Raw genomic sequence first — 14,271 nt, forward strand, 5'->3', positions numbered from 1 at the left:
TTTATCAACTAATATACTCTTGTAAGGTTCTCACAATATAATGTAGATTCAACGTTGTTATTCAATCGTTCTGCGACAATAAGTTTTATCTTCCCTATTCCGGATGATGCATTCAGATGATCGTACAGCGGAATGTAGGCGTATCAGCCTAATCCGGAAACACCTCGATCATCTTCGAGTATTGGTACCGTCGAGGTCTCATTACGGGAAAATGTCCAAATACCTCCTAGTGTGGTACAACCGAGGTCTCATTACGGGATAAACGTCCACACTGAACTTCCCCAACAGAAAGGTTATGCATTATCATGTATTATGCCAACAACTATCGACTCAAACATGTGTTATGCACCTCAACTATGCATGTCAACTCAATTTAGAAACATGTATTCAAGCATTCGTGCACGTGTCTCGGGGTACAAACGTAAGACTCGTATCTGAAGTGTAATCGCCACTATATCCGTACTAATCATATTCAGGATATCCGTGTGTACTACGATATTGTACGTGTGTACTCATGACTGTACGTGCAGCATAGTGTGGATCGAACCCGCGAACACAAATAAAAGATGCTAAAACATCCAGGAAACAAAAAGAAAACAAACCAGTTGATCGCCCCTAGGGCTCCGGTCGATAGCACTGCAGGTGTGTACAACACTACAACGTGCACAAACAAGCCTTCACCGGTCGACCACCCCTAGGGCGTCGGTCGACCGGCCAGAGAGGAATCTGTCTCCTTAGGTTTTTCGTGTTTTGTCGATTTGAGATATGTAACTTGTTCAAACATGATACTTTCTTATCATGAAGTATCTAACAACACTTAAACATTGTTAATTGCTTTACAGAAATTATTTTCAACATATTTCACACTCTTGGGTTAATCAAATTAGGGTTTAACAACCTAATTAGCCAAATTCCTCGATTAAAACATGATCTCTTAACATGATTAATATAAGCATGCTTGCAAAACTCAAAGAACAGATATAATTTGATTTAAATTCGTTCATATCTCTAGGTATCACAAACCTAGGGTTTAAGCATGATTAATTAACATGATAACTCAATTCATTGCTAAATTAGGGTTTAAGCATGGTTTAAGCATGATTAACAACTTAAAAACAAAATTAAAAGCAACCCTAATGATCATGATCATCATGTTACTAATATAAATAGCGAGAAAACCATATAGATCTAACATTGGTTTAAGATTAATCATAAAAAATCTCATCTTTTTCACATCGGTTTAAGCCAAAACATGTAAAACATTGATTTAAATATATTAAATAATTTATTAACTAATAGTGCATGTTTGGATAAAGATGATCTTGCCTTAATCTCGTGTGCAAGCCTCTGAAACAAACAACAAGCAATCCACAAGTACAAACAACCCGTTCTCCCTTGTCACATGTCGATGATTTCGCCCTTGTGTCGGTATTTTGCTTCACAAAGCTCACAAAACTTACAAGAAATTGATTTAGGGTTTTTGAGGGGAGAGTGTGGTTGCTAGGGTTTAGAGATATGATAAAAGAGAAGAATTTTCCTAAAAAACACAGGTATTTATCGAGGCAAACCCGAAACAAACTCGTTTGACCAGAACCAGGAAACCTAGTCTGACTGGGAAAATCACTTTCGGTATTTTAGCTGTAACTTTCTTATCCGATCTCGGAATGAGGTGATTTAAGATTTGTTGGAAAACTGTTGAAGAGACCTACAACTTTTGTTTTTTGAGTTTTTTCAGATTCGAATTGCATAGGTGTGTAAAACATATATACTCTTAACTGGTCGTTTTTCTAGATTTTAGGCTTGTGTATATAATGTATGATTTCACTTATATATTCACATATATACATTGAGTTGATTTCAAATCAATTTCTAACATACTAAAATATTAATAAATGTTATTTACCACCATATAACTTATTTATTATTGTTTATCATAATATATTTAAATTTACGGGATTTTACAGCGATGGCAGCAGGAGGGCCCACAGGCGGCGACGGCTTGAGGACCACTAGAAGTCGGTAGTTTTTTCCTTTTTTAAAAGGGTTAGGTTTTTTTGAAAGAAGAGTGGAGATTATTTGGTTTTAGAGATGGGGGGTTGAGATTAAGTTGTATTTCATAATATATAGAGATACAACCGGGTAGTAACTCAAAGCGGGTTCATACCCACTAATCTAATAGCTAAATACTACTAAATCTAACACATGTATATATAAGTCAGTTTTCCCATAAAATGTCTCGGGAACATGACTTCAAGTTAAATATTGGCCCTCTGTCCTTATAAATATAACTCAGGATATCAAGTATGCACATAAACCACCTATATGCACTTTATGTTTCTCATCCAATTCCCCTTTTTTAAACCCAGTGTTTCTCAGTTCATTGCTGTGACTGTATATGAAATGTTATGCACTATTCACGAGATTGTCGTGGAATGATTTTTGTAAATCTATGAAAAATAACTATGGTCCAGAACATGTCTAATCAAAATGGGTGTATCGTCTAGTCGATGCTATAATAATAATAATTGTTGAAGGAAAATCTCATACCAGAAAGTCATCTTCATGTACAGTCGGTTCTATTGAAAATCACAAGGTGATCAAACAAAGGTTTCACATAATTTCAATCATTGTTTTGTAAGATACATTCTTAAACATCTACTCATGTTCTATTTGAGGATTCCCATTGCATTCTCAATACGTATATCCAATATATATATATACACACACATATATATATACATAGATATACATACATACATATACATATGTACATATACATACATATACATACCTACATACACATACATACATACATATACATATACATACATACATACACATACATACATACAGATACATACATACATACATCCATACATGTATGTATGTATGTATGTGTATGTATGTATGTATGTATATATATATATATATATCAATGTTGAAAAAAACGCGTTTTATAACGTAAAATAGCGTTAAACGTAACCTAGCGGCGGCACAACGCGACGTAGCGTTTTAAAATAGCGTAAACACAAAATAACGTACGCTATTGTGAGCATAGCGTAAGTTATGTGGCGTTTAGTTGTGGCGTTGGTTAACTTGCGTTATTTGATTAAATGGTTGGGATTTATTTTAAAACATCTCAATGGCGGTGATTGACTCAAACTCAACAAAACCTAGACTTTATGTTTCTAACCACTTCGTCCTCGTCTTCACGTCCTCGTCCCCCGCCGAAGCTAGGGCTCGTCGTCGTCGTCTCCCGCCTGATTGTTTGCCATCGTCGTCGTCTCCCGTCGAAGCTGGTGCCTTCGTCGTCGTCGCAAGGTGAACTGTTTTTCTCCGTTGTTTTTCTTCACTGTTTTGCTTTTGAGAATTGTGAGGGGAGAACGAAGAAGGGGATGGGTTATTTGTTGGGGGGTGAGCTGATGGAGAGAGAGGGAGAGAGAGAGAGAACGAAAGGAGAGAGGTGATTGTGATTTGTGAGGGGCTGCAGTGGGATGGATGTGATGGGGAGCAAGGTGATTGGAGTGCACGTGGGGTCACGTGAGGGGGAAATGAATGTGGGGGACAGGGGGAATCTTTTTCTTTGGAGTGGAGTGGAGGAGTGAGAGAACGAGAGAGTGGATTTGAAGCACATCCGGTTTGAAGGACAGGGGGAATTCTCTGGTCACATGTGTTGGATGCTCCAAACTGGATGTGTGTAACTATAAGGATTGATTCTGTTGAAAAAACTATGAACCAGGCTGATCTTCATGATCATTCATTGGGCATTCATTTAAATAATAATAAATTGTGATGATATATTGATTTGTGAAATTAAAAATTATGATGATTATTTATATTTTTTTATTTTGAATGTTATATATTTATAAATTATTTAAATAATAATAAATTATTTAACTTACGTTACGCTATGCGTTATCGCTATTGTAACTTAACCGGAGGTAAGCGTTACGCTATGCGTTATCGCTATTTTCAACATTGGTTCCAAGCATGCTGTCTGCTAGGTGGTAGATCCACTACCTAGATCCACTTAGCAGTTTTTACAACCATAATGTCTACCTTTGTGTTTGAAAAAAAAAGGAGAAGGATGAGCTTAGGTTGAGATTTTTATGAAGAGGCAGGACATCAAACCAAACTAGTATCTCTTAGACGAGTTAGGTCTCTTTCCTAATTCATTCTTCCCTGTTCTTTCTCGTTGTAGCTGCAATGAAGGCGGAGGCATCTGTAGCATCACAATGAAAATGGATGGTATTGATGACAGTGAGGTACGAGGGCAAACATGAACTCTTCTTCTATACCTTCTCTTTTCTTCTTAAGCTTTTTAATGTTGTATAATACGTTCAATAAAATTGTATTTTTGTTATATGTGGGGCCTGCTAGTTTCTGACGATGGAAACGGAGAAATTTTACATGTAGCAAATAGGAATTAAACAAATGCCACATCTAATAAATGTTGTAGCTTGGAAAAAATAAGCATCAGATCCTTTGTTTAGTTTAGTTCAGGGAACAATAAGTTGAATTACTTTATCAAGTAGGAAATATAGTAATCATGCATACATAACATAGCATTTTTTGTTATAAAAGTGACATAATGTAGTTTAGTTGGGTAGCAACAGCTTTTTTGTCGCAAATAGCTCAGCGGTTATTGCAGTCAGTTTGAATCTCCATTTCTTATTCAATCAAATAGCTCCTTTGATTGGTGCTAGAGGACATCTCATTTTTGGTTATCTGGGTAATTATAATTTTCAACATATTTTGAAAATGAGTCCAAGAAATCATTGAACATATCATAAAATGCACTTGAAATTAATGTATTTTCTAGTGCTCTATCACATCTTGCCCTATGTGCCCAATGATTGATGATAGAGAGTTGATCTTCATTATTTGTATTGATACTTCTAACAACTCCACGATCAATATGTCTAGCCTCAATTGTCCATCTTCTCATAATATATTTTGATGGATCTTTATTACTTGCTTCTTCACCAAAATGTGCAAGCTATGTTTGTAGAAAATACCCTCCATCTCAAATTTACAACAAGTACAAGTTACTGAATTTTCTTCGGATGCATTAAAGACAATAATATGCTTTATTACTTTTTCACTTTCATCCACTCTATCCATCATCCAAACGGTATATGTGCTACATGCATCATTTTTTGACAACTTCTCATGAAGCATAGAGTAACTATCCTCAAATTCTCGTTGAAAAATACGAAACACATTCCATGTATAATATCCTCTAGCAAGCTTTTCAATAAGATGTTTTGTGGTCAACATAGGAATTGAATTTGTAGTCTTGAAATCTTGCTCAAGTTCAGCGACTCGTCGATTTCTTATGGCTAAATCGTATTGCTTAACAAAATCATGCGATTCGGTTTGTGCACTCATATAATTATCAAAATAGGCATTAATTCCCTCATTCTGTTGAGTAGATATCATAACCGCGGTAAAAGTATCTTTGAGATACACAGGAGCCTAATGATCTCGGTGATTAAACAAATTTACTAACCAACTTATTTTATCTAAATCATATTTATCTCGCATTTCTTCCCAACGCTTTTCAAACTTTTCTTTCGTGCTACTCCAATACCACTTTTTGTTCCTTGTAGAAACTTCATCACCATGAATATGTTGCAATGATTGAAGATGTTGTAAGGAACACCTAATATGCCATGAACAAAAGCGACGACAGATTTGAGGGAAATTATGAATTGCACCACACATAGCTTTGTTTTGATCGGTGATGATAGTCAAGTGGGCTATACTCGACATACACTATAGCCATTGGCTAAATACCCAAATAAAGGTCTCATCCGTTTCATCGGCTAGTAGTGCACACCCAAAGAGAATAGATTGCCGATTATGATTAACGCCCGTAAATGGTACAAATGGTAACTTCAAATTGTTTGTTCTATAAGTAACACCAAAGTAAAACCACATCTCAAAGTTGCAAATAAGAAGTCCTCGCTTTACCATCCACCCAAAAATACTTCTCATTGTTCCATTATTTTCTAGATCCAATGCAAAGTAAAATTATGGATCGGAGAGTTTTTTCTCTTGAAAATGTTGAATTATGGAAACACACTCTTGGCCAATATTATTTTTTCGTCCTTTTCTAAGATGAGCTTGGCATTCTTGTTGAGTGAGAGAGTTTCCTTCATTTCCATTAGTAGCATCTACAACTTTACAAATAGTAGAAGGTCATAACCCTCTGCCATCGAGAGTATCAATCAATTTTCTTGTTGAAGGAGCTTGCCGAATTAGCCTGTGTGAACGGTGCTCTCGCACTCGATTCAGAGTAGTTAAAAGATGACCACTATGAAATTTTCGTACCTCTCATTTCTCCGTGCTTCTAATAAGTCCTATGACCATTTTTGCGGTGCATTCATATCTTGTATCGGCCTTGCGAACCACATTTATGCTATCATCTCTTTTATCTTTCAAATATTTGAAGCCTTCTTTGTCACAAACAAAGATCCAAGAAATGATTTCATCTTTGTTTCTTGACCAAGATGTTTTACCTTTTCGAATACCAAACCCCTTACGTTTAGCGTATGAGTTGTAGAATTCGTAAGCTTCTTCATGAGTAGAGAACACCATTCCAACATAGGGATCAACAACATAATTGCGTTCTTCAGTTACATGGCCATCAAGATCATTAACATTCTTCGCATGATCCAATTCTTATAAAAATGGAGAAATAAAAACATGATGAGCAAAGCACAATATATTCTAAAAAACATATATCTTCCAATATAATAATGCATTTTAAAAAATAAATATCATTACCTAAGATGGAAAATTTATCGTGGAGGTATTCTGTTATATCCCAACAATGTTACATTAAACGTTAGGCGCTTCTAGACGTCGAACTTAACGCCCAACGCTTAGTCGTCTAGGGGGCGTTTTTTTATTTTTATTTTTATTTTTTTAATTGTGATACTTGAAAATAAATATATATATACTCATTCAAAGATGCATAAATACTAAAATACCAATACTATTAACTAAACTGTTTGGTTTACCAATTACAATAGCTCTTTGTATGTTTATACTTCTCAACTCAAATTATAAGTTCATCTCAACTCAAATTACAATATGTATTAAATTCATATAAATTTTCAAAAAAAGATAGCAATTTTAGTTCCAAAATAAATCATGCATACTTAGATACTAAATAGCCAAAATAATAATTAACAAGGCTAGAGCTTAAGATATTTTCTTTTTTTATTTTTAATTACAATAATTGATAGTGAATGTCAATGTTACAGAAAGCTTAGATGTCGGACTGATGTCTAGACAGATTTCTTTCTTCATTTAAGTGGTGGTCGATGAGGTTTTGTTGAAGGTCGGAGGAGGTAGTGGAGGTATTCATATTTGGAGGTTAATGAAGTTTGGAGGACGTGTAGGTTACAATACATAAAATCATAACCAATGCCTACAGGGTGTAATGCACGGAAGCAGACAATACTTCCCTAAATGCTCGTAAAATCTAGGTGGGCAGCCTAAATACCGCCTAGGCGCTAGACGCTAGTTAGGCGGTCTAAGTATCGCCTGGGGGGCAGCCTAAATCCCGCCTAGGCGCTAGACGCTAGTTAGGCGGTCTAAGTATCGCCTAAGCCTAGGCGAACGCCTAAGCGGAGGTTTTTTAAAACAGTGTATCACAATATTCATGGAAGATATTTCATATGCTTCAACTTGAAGTGCGTCCATCTAAACTATTGGAGAGTCCATTATTACATCATGTGAGGGAAGTGGTGAAGAGTCCATCTAAACTATCAATATATTACTTATAACAAGGTTCAAGAAAACATCACATGACTTTATATAACGTTATATAACAAGGTTCAAATCATGAGATTAAGTATACATCTTCATCTTTCTCTTCCTTAAAAACATTCATGGTGGAATTATTAATTTACAAATTAGAGGCAAAAGCTGTTATTAACACCTAAAAATAATAATAATTAATAGCAAGCAAGTTATAAGTTACCTCTAAACTTCTTCTCTATCCAAATTGGTGAAGAAAAGACCCGAATTGCCTTGCAAAAAGTGAAACCAATCCCCAAATTAGCACAAACTCACAAAAACACAATACTACTAGCAAACCAGTGTTGTAAAAAACGCCCTGGGCGGCCACCTAGGCGGCCGCCTAGGCGGAGGCGGTGCCCCCACCGTGCAGTTTAGCCTTGGGCGGCCACCTTTGGGCGCTGGGAGCGCCTAGGCGGCCGCCCAGGGCTAAGCGGGTCGCTTTAGCGGCCCGCCCCACATTTNNNCAAGCCCCAAAACCACAGCCTGGGCGCTCCCAAAAACCCAAACCAAAAAAAAAAAACGCAATCCCCAAAACCCAAAACCCAAAGTCCAAACCCAAAACCCAAAGTCCAAACCCAAAACCCAAACCCAAAACCCTAAATCTGTTTCACCTGACGCCGCCAGCTCAAAAAACATCTTCGATCTCGTCCTGGGAGATCGTCTTCGAGCTCGTCTTCAACTACCTGGTGCTGGGAGATCGTCTTCGAGCTCGTCTTCAACGACCGAACTCGTTGTTCTCATCTCCGACGTCTTCCGAGCTCGTCGTTCTCATCTCCGACGTCTTCCGAGCTCATCTCCGAGGTCGTCGTTCTCATCTTCGAGCTCGTCCTCTACTTCGAGTTCGTCGTTCTCATCTCCGCAGAAGGAAGAACAGCAGCGACGTTTTCAACTTGTTTTTTGTGTTCGGGTATGCTCTTAAGCTTTCAAAACCCTCCAACTTATTTTCCTTGATTTTTAACTCTTTTTTTCTTGGATTATATTCATTATTTGGGTTCGGATATCCATTACTATTATAAAAATCAGTTTTTGGAGCTTACTGATTTATCTGGATTTTTTTTTCATCTACTATTTATTTGTTTCTCTTCTATTACTAATGAAATGAGGTTTTTGAAGGAGGTTTATGTCGTTTATATGTTCTGGGTAAATTGTCAACGATGCTATTGCTATGTATATGTCAAATCTTATATTAAAGTTCGCTGCTGTTCTTTCTTCTGCAGACAATGCTATGTATATGTTAACTTATTATCTCAAGCTCAAGGAAATTAACTGCTCCTAGCCTTATGTTAACTTAATATATTTATATCATATTTAGTTTAATTGTTTAAGACTGTAAGTTTATTAGTTTAATTGTTTAAGTTTAATTTTCTTATTTCAAATGAAAAAGTATCCGAGTGTACAACAGAATATGCATCACCACAGTCCACAACAGACTTATGCTCCCTACATTTGTCTTTGTCATGTTCATTCTCTGCATTTGTTCAAAACTTACAACTGTACATGCAATAATTGTGTATCACTGTATCTGTATTGAGTTGAGTGCTGAAACTATAATATTCACACTCCCTACATTTAGATTTGCAGCAATAACGAATGAAGTTGTAGTTTTTGACCTACAAAATAGAACAATAATTAGTTGCAGCAATAACTATTATAGTTTGGATAGCATATGTGTTGGTATTTTTGTATTTATGCATTGTTGATTGAGGGTATATATATTTATCTTCAGGTATCACAGTTAAAAAAAAGAAATAAAGAAAAAAACCGCCCAGAAACCGCTTAGGCGTCCGCCTAGGCGTCTAAGCGCTGGGCGCCAAGTTCGGCGTCTAGGAGCGCCCAACGTTTAATGTAACATTGTAGCAAACAAATAATCAAAATACGTATATGTTAACAATATTCTAAATTTTTTTTTCAAGTTCAACAGAGGCAATAACATCACTAATGTTAACAAATAATCAAAATACTCATGAACTCCTCTTAATTTTTTCTTAATTTTAAAGTTAGTTATTTAGATAACTCGTCGTAGGAGATCGTCAAGGCGGCGACGCTGGGCTCGCGGGCGTAGACGTGGCGGTGAGGGTGTAAGTGGGTGTGGGGCCCATCACATATAGAATTATTTTTTATTTTTGATCAATTGATTTGAATGGGGGGTGAAGATTTCTCCATGTAGGCGCTATCTTAGAGTGTGTATAAGGTGGCACCTTATACACACTTTCACCATATATATCTGTATATACAACTATATATATATACTTGTAACTATATAAATATATATATAATGTATAATGTAGTTATAACTTATAAGTATACTTATGTGTATATTATAGAAGTACAATTATATAAGTATAAATAAGTACATAAGTATAATTATATATAATTATATTGCATCTAGTATATTTAAAAGTATATCATATAAGTAATGTCTATAAATTATATATAACTATGTTGCATCTAGTGTATATAAAAGTATATCATATAAGTAAAGTGTATAACTGTACTTAAATAAGCATAATGTAAGTATATACTAATACATATATAAATATAATAAGATTAATCTAATTTTTTAGCAATTTTTTACCAAGAAAAAAAATCCGGGCCCGCCCAGTGCCTGGTCTGGACCCGAACTCGGACCCGGAGTGCCAGGGCCAAGCACGAATGGACATGCCTAATCATATCCTTCTTAATTGATTCCAACCAAGTTCTTTTAGGTCGACCTTTAGTTCTTTAAGATATTTTTGTTGTTGTAGGTTCTGCAATATTTCAGAACCTAAGCTTCCTATATTTAAATTCAGAACTTAAAGCCTACACCCTCGTCCCTTATTCCAAAGAGTGGTGTACCATGCTTCCTTTCCCATCCCATGACTCACAACTAACTGCATTCTACATAAGCAACTATATTTCATAAACTGAAACATATGAGCATTTTGAACTGATTTACTTTTTATAAACTTGCATAATTGTCACTAAATATAAACTAATATAAATGGGAAGATTAATGGAGTTGAGAATCTAGGTGGTCTATCGGCAACAGTAGAAGTATAGGGAGTCTATCCACAATTTGGCGATGACACAGGTGGTCTATCCGTGATTAACCCAACTTTTTAATTTGAAAGTAGATAATTTTTCTTTAGTGTCACTTTTTATAGTCCATGACATTGGAATTTAATGTTCCTTTTTTTACTGTCTGCCTTTTCTTTCATATTGCATGTTTCAATACCCTTCATTATATTAATTTTTGCTTCAACTTCAAGTGATACATACTTTATTCCTACAGGTATCTTCTGGACCGAGGCGTGTTGCATCCCACTGAAAAATATTATCCTTTGCGCCCTGAACTGGCAGAATCAACATTTTACCTTTACCAAGCAACCAAAGGTTCTCAGAAACTTTCAAGAACTTTTGACTTTAATTATGCATTAGCAGAAAAGTTTATTACAAGCTGATGAAAGTGTGTGTCATTTTCTGTCACCGGAACTTCTGAAGTCTGTCCAAAATGCTATGCTTCGTGAGAAATGTGAAATTTTTAACTATAATTAGCAAGAGTGCTGCATTCTATTTATGCGCTCCATAATTTAAGAGTAATATCTTGAGATGAAGCTGGTTTTTCCTGAATACAGAAGGTTTTCTATGTCATTTACTTCTCTTTATTATCAGCTTAAATTTCAAAACTAGAAACATAGGTTTTTAGCCCCAGCTGACTATTAAGAGTTATACGGCAATGTGCCGTCTTGTTTACACTTGCCTAGGCTAGGAGAAGCTATACCAACATGAGGTTTCACTTTATGTTGGTAACTGTTAGTGGTAGAAGCTAAGAAAAGCTTAATCCCATTAAAACTTTTCTTTGAGTCTTGCTCTGTAGCTGATTAAACAGCAAAAATGTGGATGACCCTTTAGTTACGCGGGTTGTTATCACATTTAGGAATTTCGATTTTAGTGTTTGCTATCAGGTTCGTTGAACCTCTGGGGAGAAATTATGCGATGATAAAGCTCAATATTATTGCTATAGTTGGAAAGTGTATTACACTAAGAATGCACTTTAAAGATTAATAATTATTGTACAATATCATGTTGAGTCCATATCTTTTGCTTCAAGTTTTTTTTCCTGTCGTGCAGATCCATGGTACATGGAAGTAGGTGAAACTATTGTGAACTCTCTTAATTATTACACCAAAGTTGATGGTGGTTTTGCTAGCATCAGGGATGTGACAACAATGCAATTAGAAGATCACCAGCATAGTTTCTTTCTTTCCGAGATGTGAGTTATTCTATATCTAGTGTTATTTAGATGACTACTCTTTTTCTTTTTTTCTTTTGTTGTGGTAATGTCATTGACGTAATAAGTTCACCTTTCTCGTCTCTGTTAGGTGCAAATATCTTTATCTTCTTTTTGATGATACCTTCCTGGCTGAGCAGAGTTATATATTTACTACTGAGGGCCATCCATTTCCCATAAGAAGTGCGTGGCATGAGAAACTTCCTAATACGTATATCCCAAGCAATTGGACATCAGTGAAGGTGTCATCTTTCGCTTAATTTGTACCCTTTGAATTGCTTTACATGTTGCTTTTTCTGTAGCAGTTACTACTAAATTATACATATTTATTTATAAATTTCTCTTAAAGTTTTCTAATAGCAGCTCATCTTGTCTGATAAAATTTATGTGTTCATGTCCTTGATGAGTAAAGGTCAGCAGGTGGTTTTATAAGTTTACAAATTTTCTGACCAATCTTGTAGATGAATTTGTCTAATGGCTGAAGCTTTTTTAATTCTTTCATGGATGTTTCTCGTGACGGGATTGAATTTTGGTTGCATTTGGAGAGGATCACAAAGTATGAAGCATTTCTAATTTGGGTGGAAGCTTAGGGTGTCTTTTTATGTAGTTGTTTTGATTCATCATTGTCGAAGAAGAAATGATTTGGGGAAGGGTTTCTTGAGATGATCAAGGAGATATTGTCACATTCCTTTCTCAGAGAATGAAGGAAAAAATTGTTAATCATTCTGAAGCTGAGGAAAGTTTTTCATAATCCCAATGCCCTGAAACATACTCATTCGAGGGTAAGAACTTACAGAGCAGGTTTAGACTCTTAGAATATGTTTCTGTAGATAAAGTGCCTTGTGGGATCATCGTGAGATATGTATAATGTGAAAAGCCTCAAACTCAACAAGTTGTGCTGTAAAATGCCAGTCACAAGCCCTAAGAAATCTCTAACTTCAGCAAGTAAATGTGACCGAAAAAGAATTTCTGACTGTGGAGTTAGCTACAACTGTGTGTGCAGCTAAGACCAGTGATGGAGAGGTAGTGTCAACCACCGGAAAAATTATGCCTTAGAAACTAAAATCCTAGGGGGATAAGGCTCTAATTTCAAATACTATCTTAGATGCTACGGGGTTTCTTCTGCAAAGAGATAACTATGCTAGGCACAGTCACAGTAAGATTGAGAAAACTAAAGCGACATAAAATGATTATCTAATCAAGAGAGAGATTAAGAGAATGAGAGTTGAGAGAGTGGCAGATAGTAGACATAACACGTAGCTGATTTAGCCAATTAGTCTACATCAACAACCTAGAGGCCTCCTCTTTAGGATTGAGGTGTAAATTAACTATGCTTCCATACGAGGAAATTTATTTTATTGGTGTAGTAATTTGCTTAGATATACAAAACTACTATAGAAAATAAAAAAGAGAAGGTTTTAGAACAAGATTCGCCAGCTTCACACAGCTTCTAAGGTGAGAGTCGCTTTAGCAGAATTATTCCCCTGCTATGTCAGTATGCTTCCACGAGTCTGATCATGAGTCGCAACAGATAATGAATAGTGAAGGAGTTGCCCAAATGGAAGTGATGCATGTTTTGTTTAGACAGAGGATTTTTTTGAAAAAGAGATTTTTGTTTTTTAGGAGCTAAAGAGAGATTCTTCCGTGCTTTTCACCTGTAGTCTACTTCTGGACTGTCAAGATTATTCTTGCAAGGCAACTGAACTGCTCTGTTATTGACTAACAACAACTAGGTCTTGTGATCATAATAGCGTTGGAATAGAATATGACCAATGTAACCGCTAATTAAACTACCTGAACTGTTTTAAGCTTGTATGTGAGAAGTTCTGGTTAAAAAATTTGAAAATTCCTTCCTGCCATCCTGCACAGGTAGTTTAACGCTCTCTAGTGTCGTTAGTGGTTACGAATATTTTTGATTGATCCAGGATTACCATGTCCAAGCCTAGTATGTCAACATTTGAAGGTAATATTCTTAACAACAAGAGAAGAATTTTTATTAATATAGTTTAGGATTATATTCTGCCAATTCATCATGCCCAAGATCTTTTCTAGTAACTGCACTGTGTCTAGCAATCATAACTATATTTTTTCATATCATCTTATAACATGTTTTTTAAGAAGAGAATGTTTTTTAACAAAAGAACCACTGATGAGGCTTCTGCTAACTGTTGCCACAGATTAAGTTA

General features: G+C 35.7%; 1 protein-coding gene across 2 annotated transcripts in view; it reads left to right on the forward strand.

The window, feature by feature from the left end:
* Positions 1 to 14,271, forward strand: part of LOC109848101 (alpha-mannosidase I MNS5) — a 45,193-nt gene that overhangs the window by 27,757 nt on the left and 3,165 nt on the right. For both annotated transcript variants that reach the window (XM_020417421.1, XM_020417422.1), the window contains 3 exons: positions 11,087 to 11,187; positions 11,926 to 12,067; positions 12,177 to 12,327. In XM_020417421.1, coding sequence (XP_020273010.1) covers positions 11,087 to 11,187; positions 11,926 to 12,067; positions 12,177 to 12,327 — 394 coding nt within the window. The remainder of the gene's footprint in view (positions 1 to 11,086; positions 11,188 to 11,925; positions 12,068 to 12,176; positions 12,328 to 14,271) is intronic.

The sequence above is a fragment of the Asparagus officinalis genome, chromosome 7 (genome assembly GCF_001876935.1).
Source record: "Asparagus officinalis chromosome 7, Aspof.V1, whole genome shotgun sequence".
In the NCBI taxonomy this organism is placed as follows: domain Eukaryota; kingdom Viridiplantae; phylum Streptophyta; class Magnoliopsida; order Asparagales; family Asparagaceae; genus Asparagus; species Asparagus officinalis.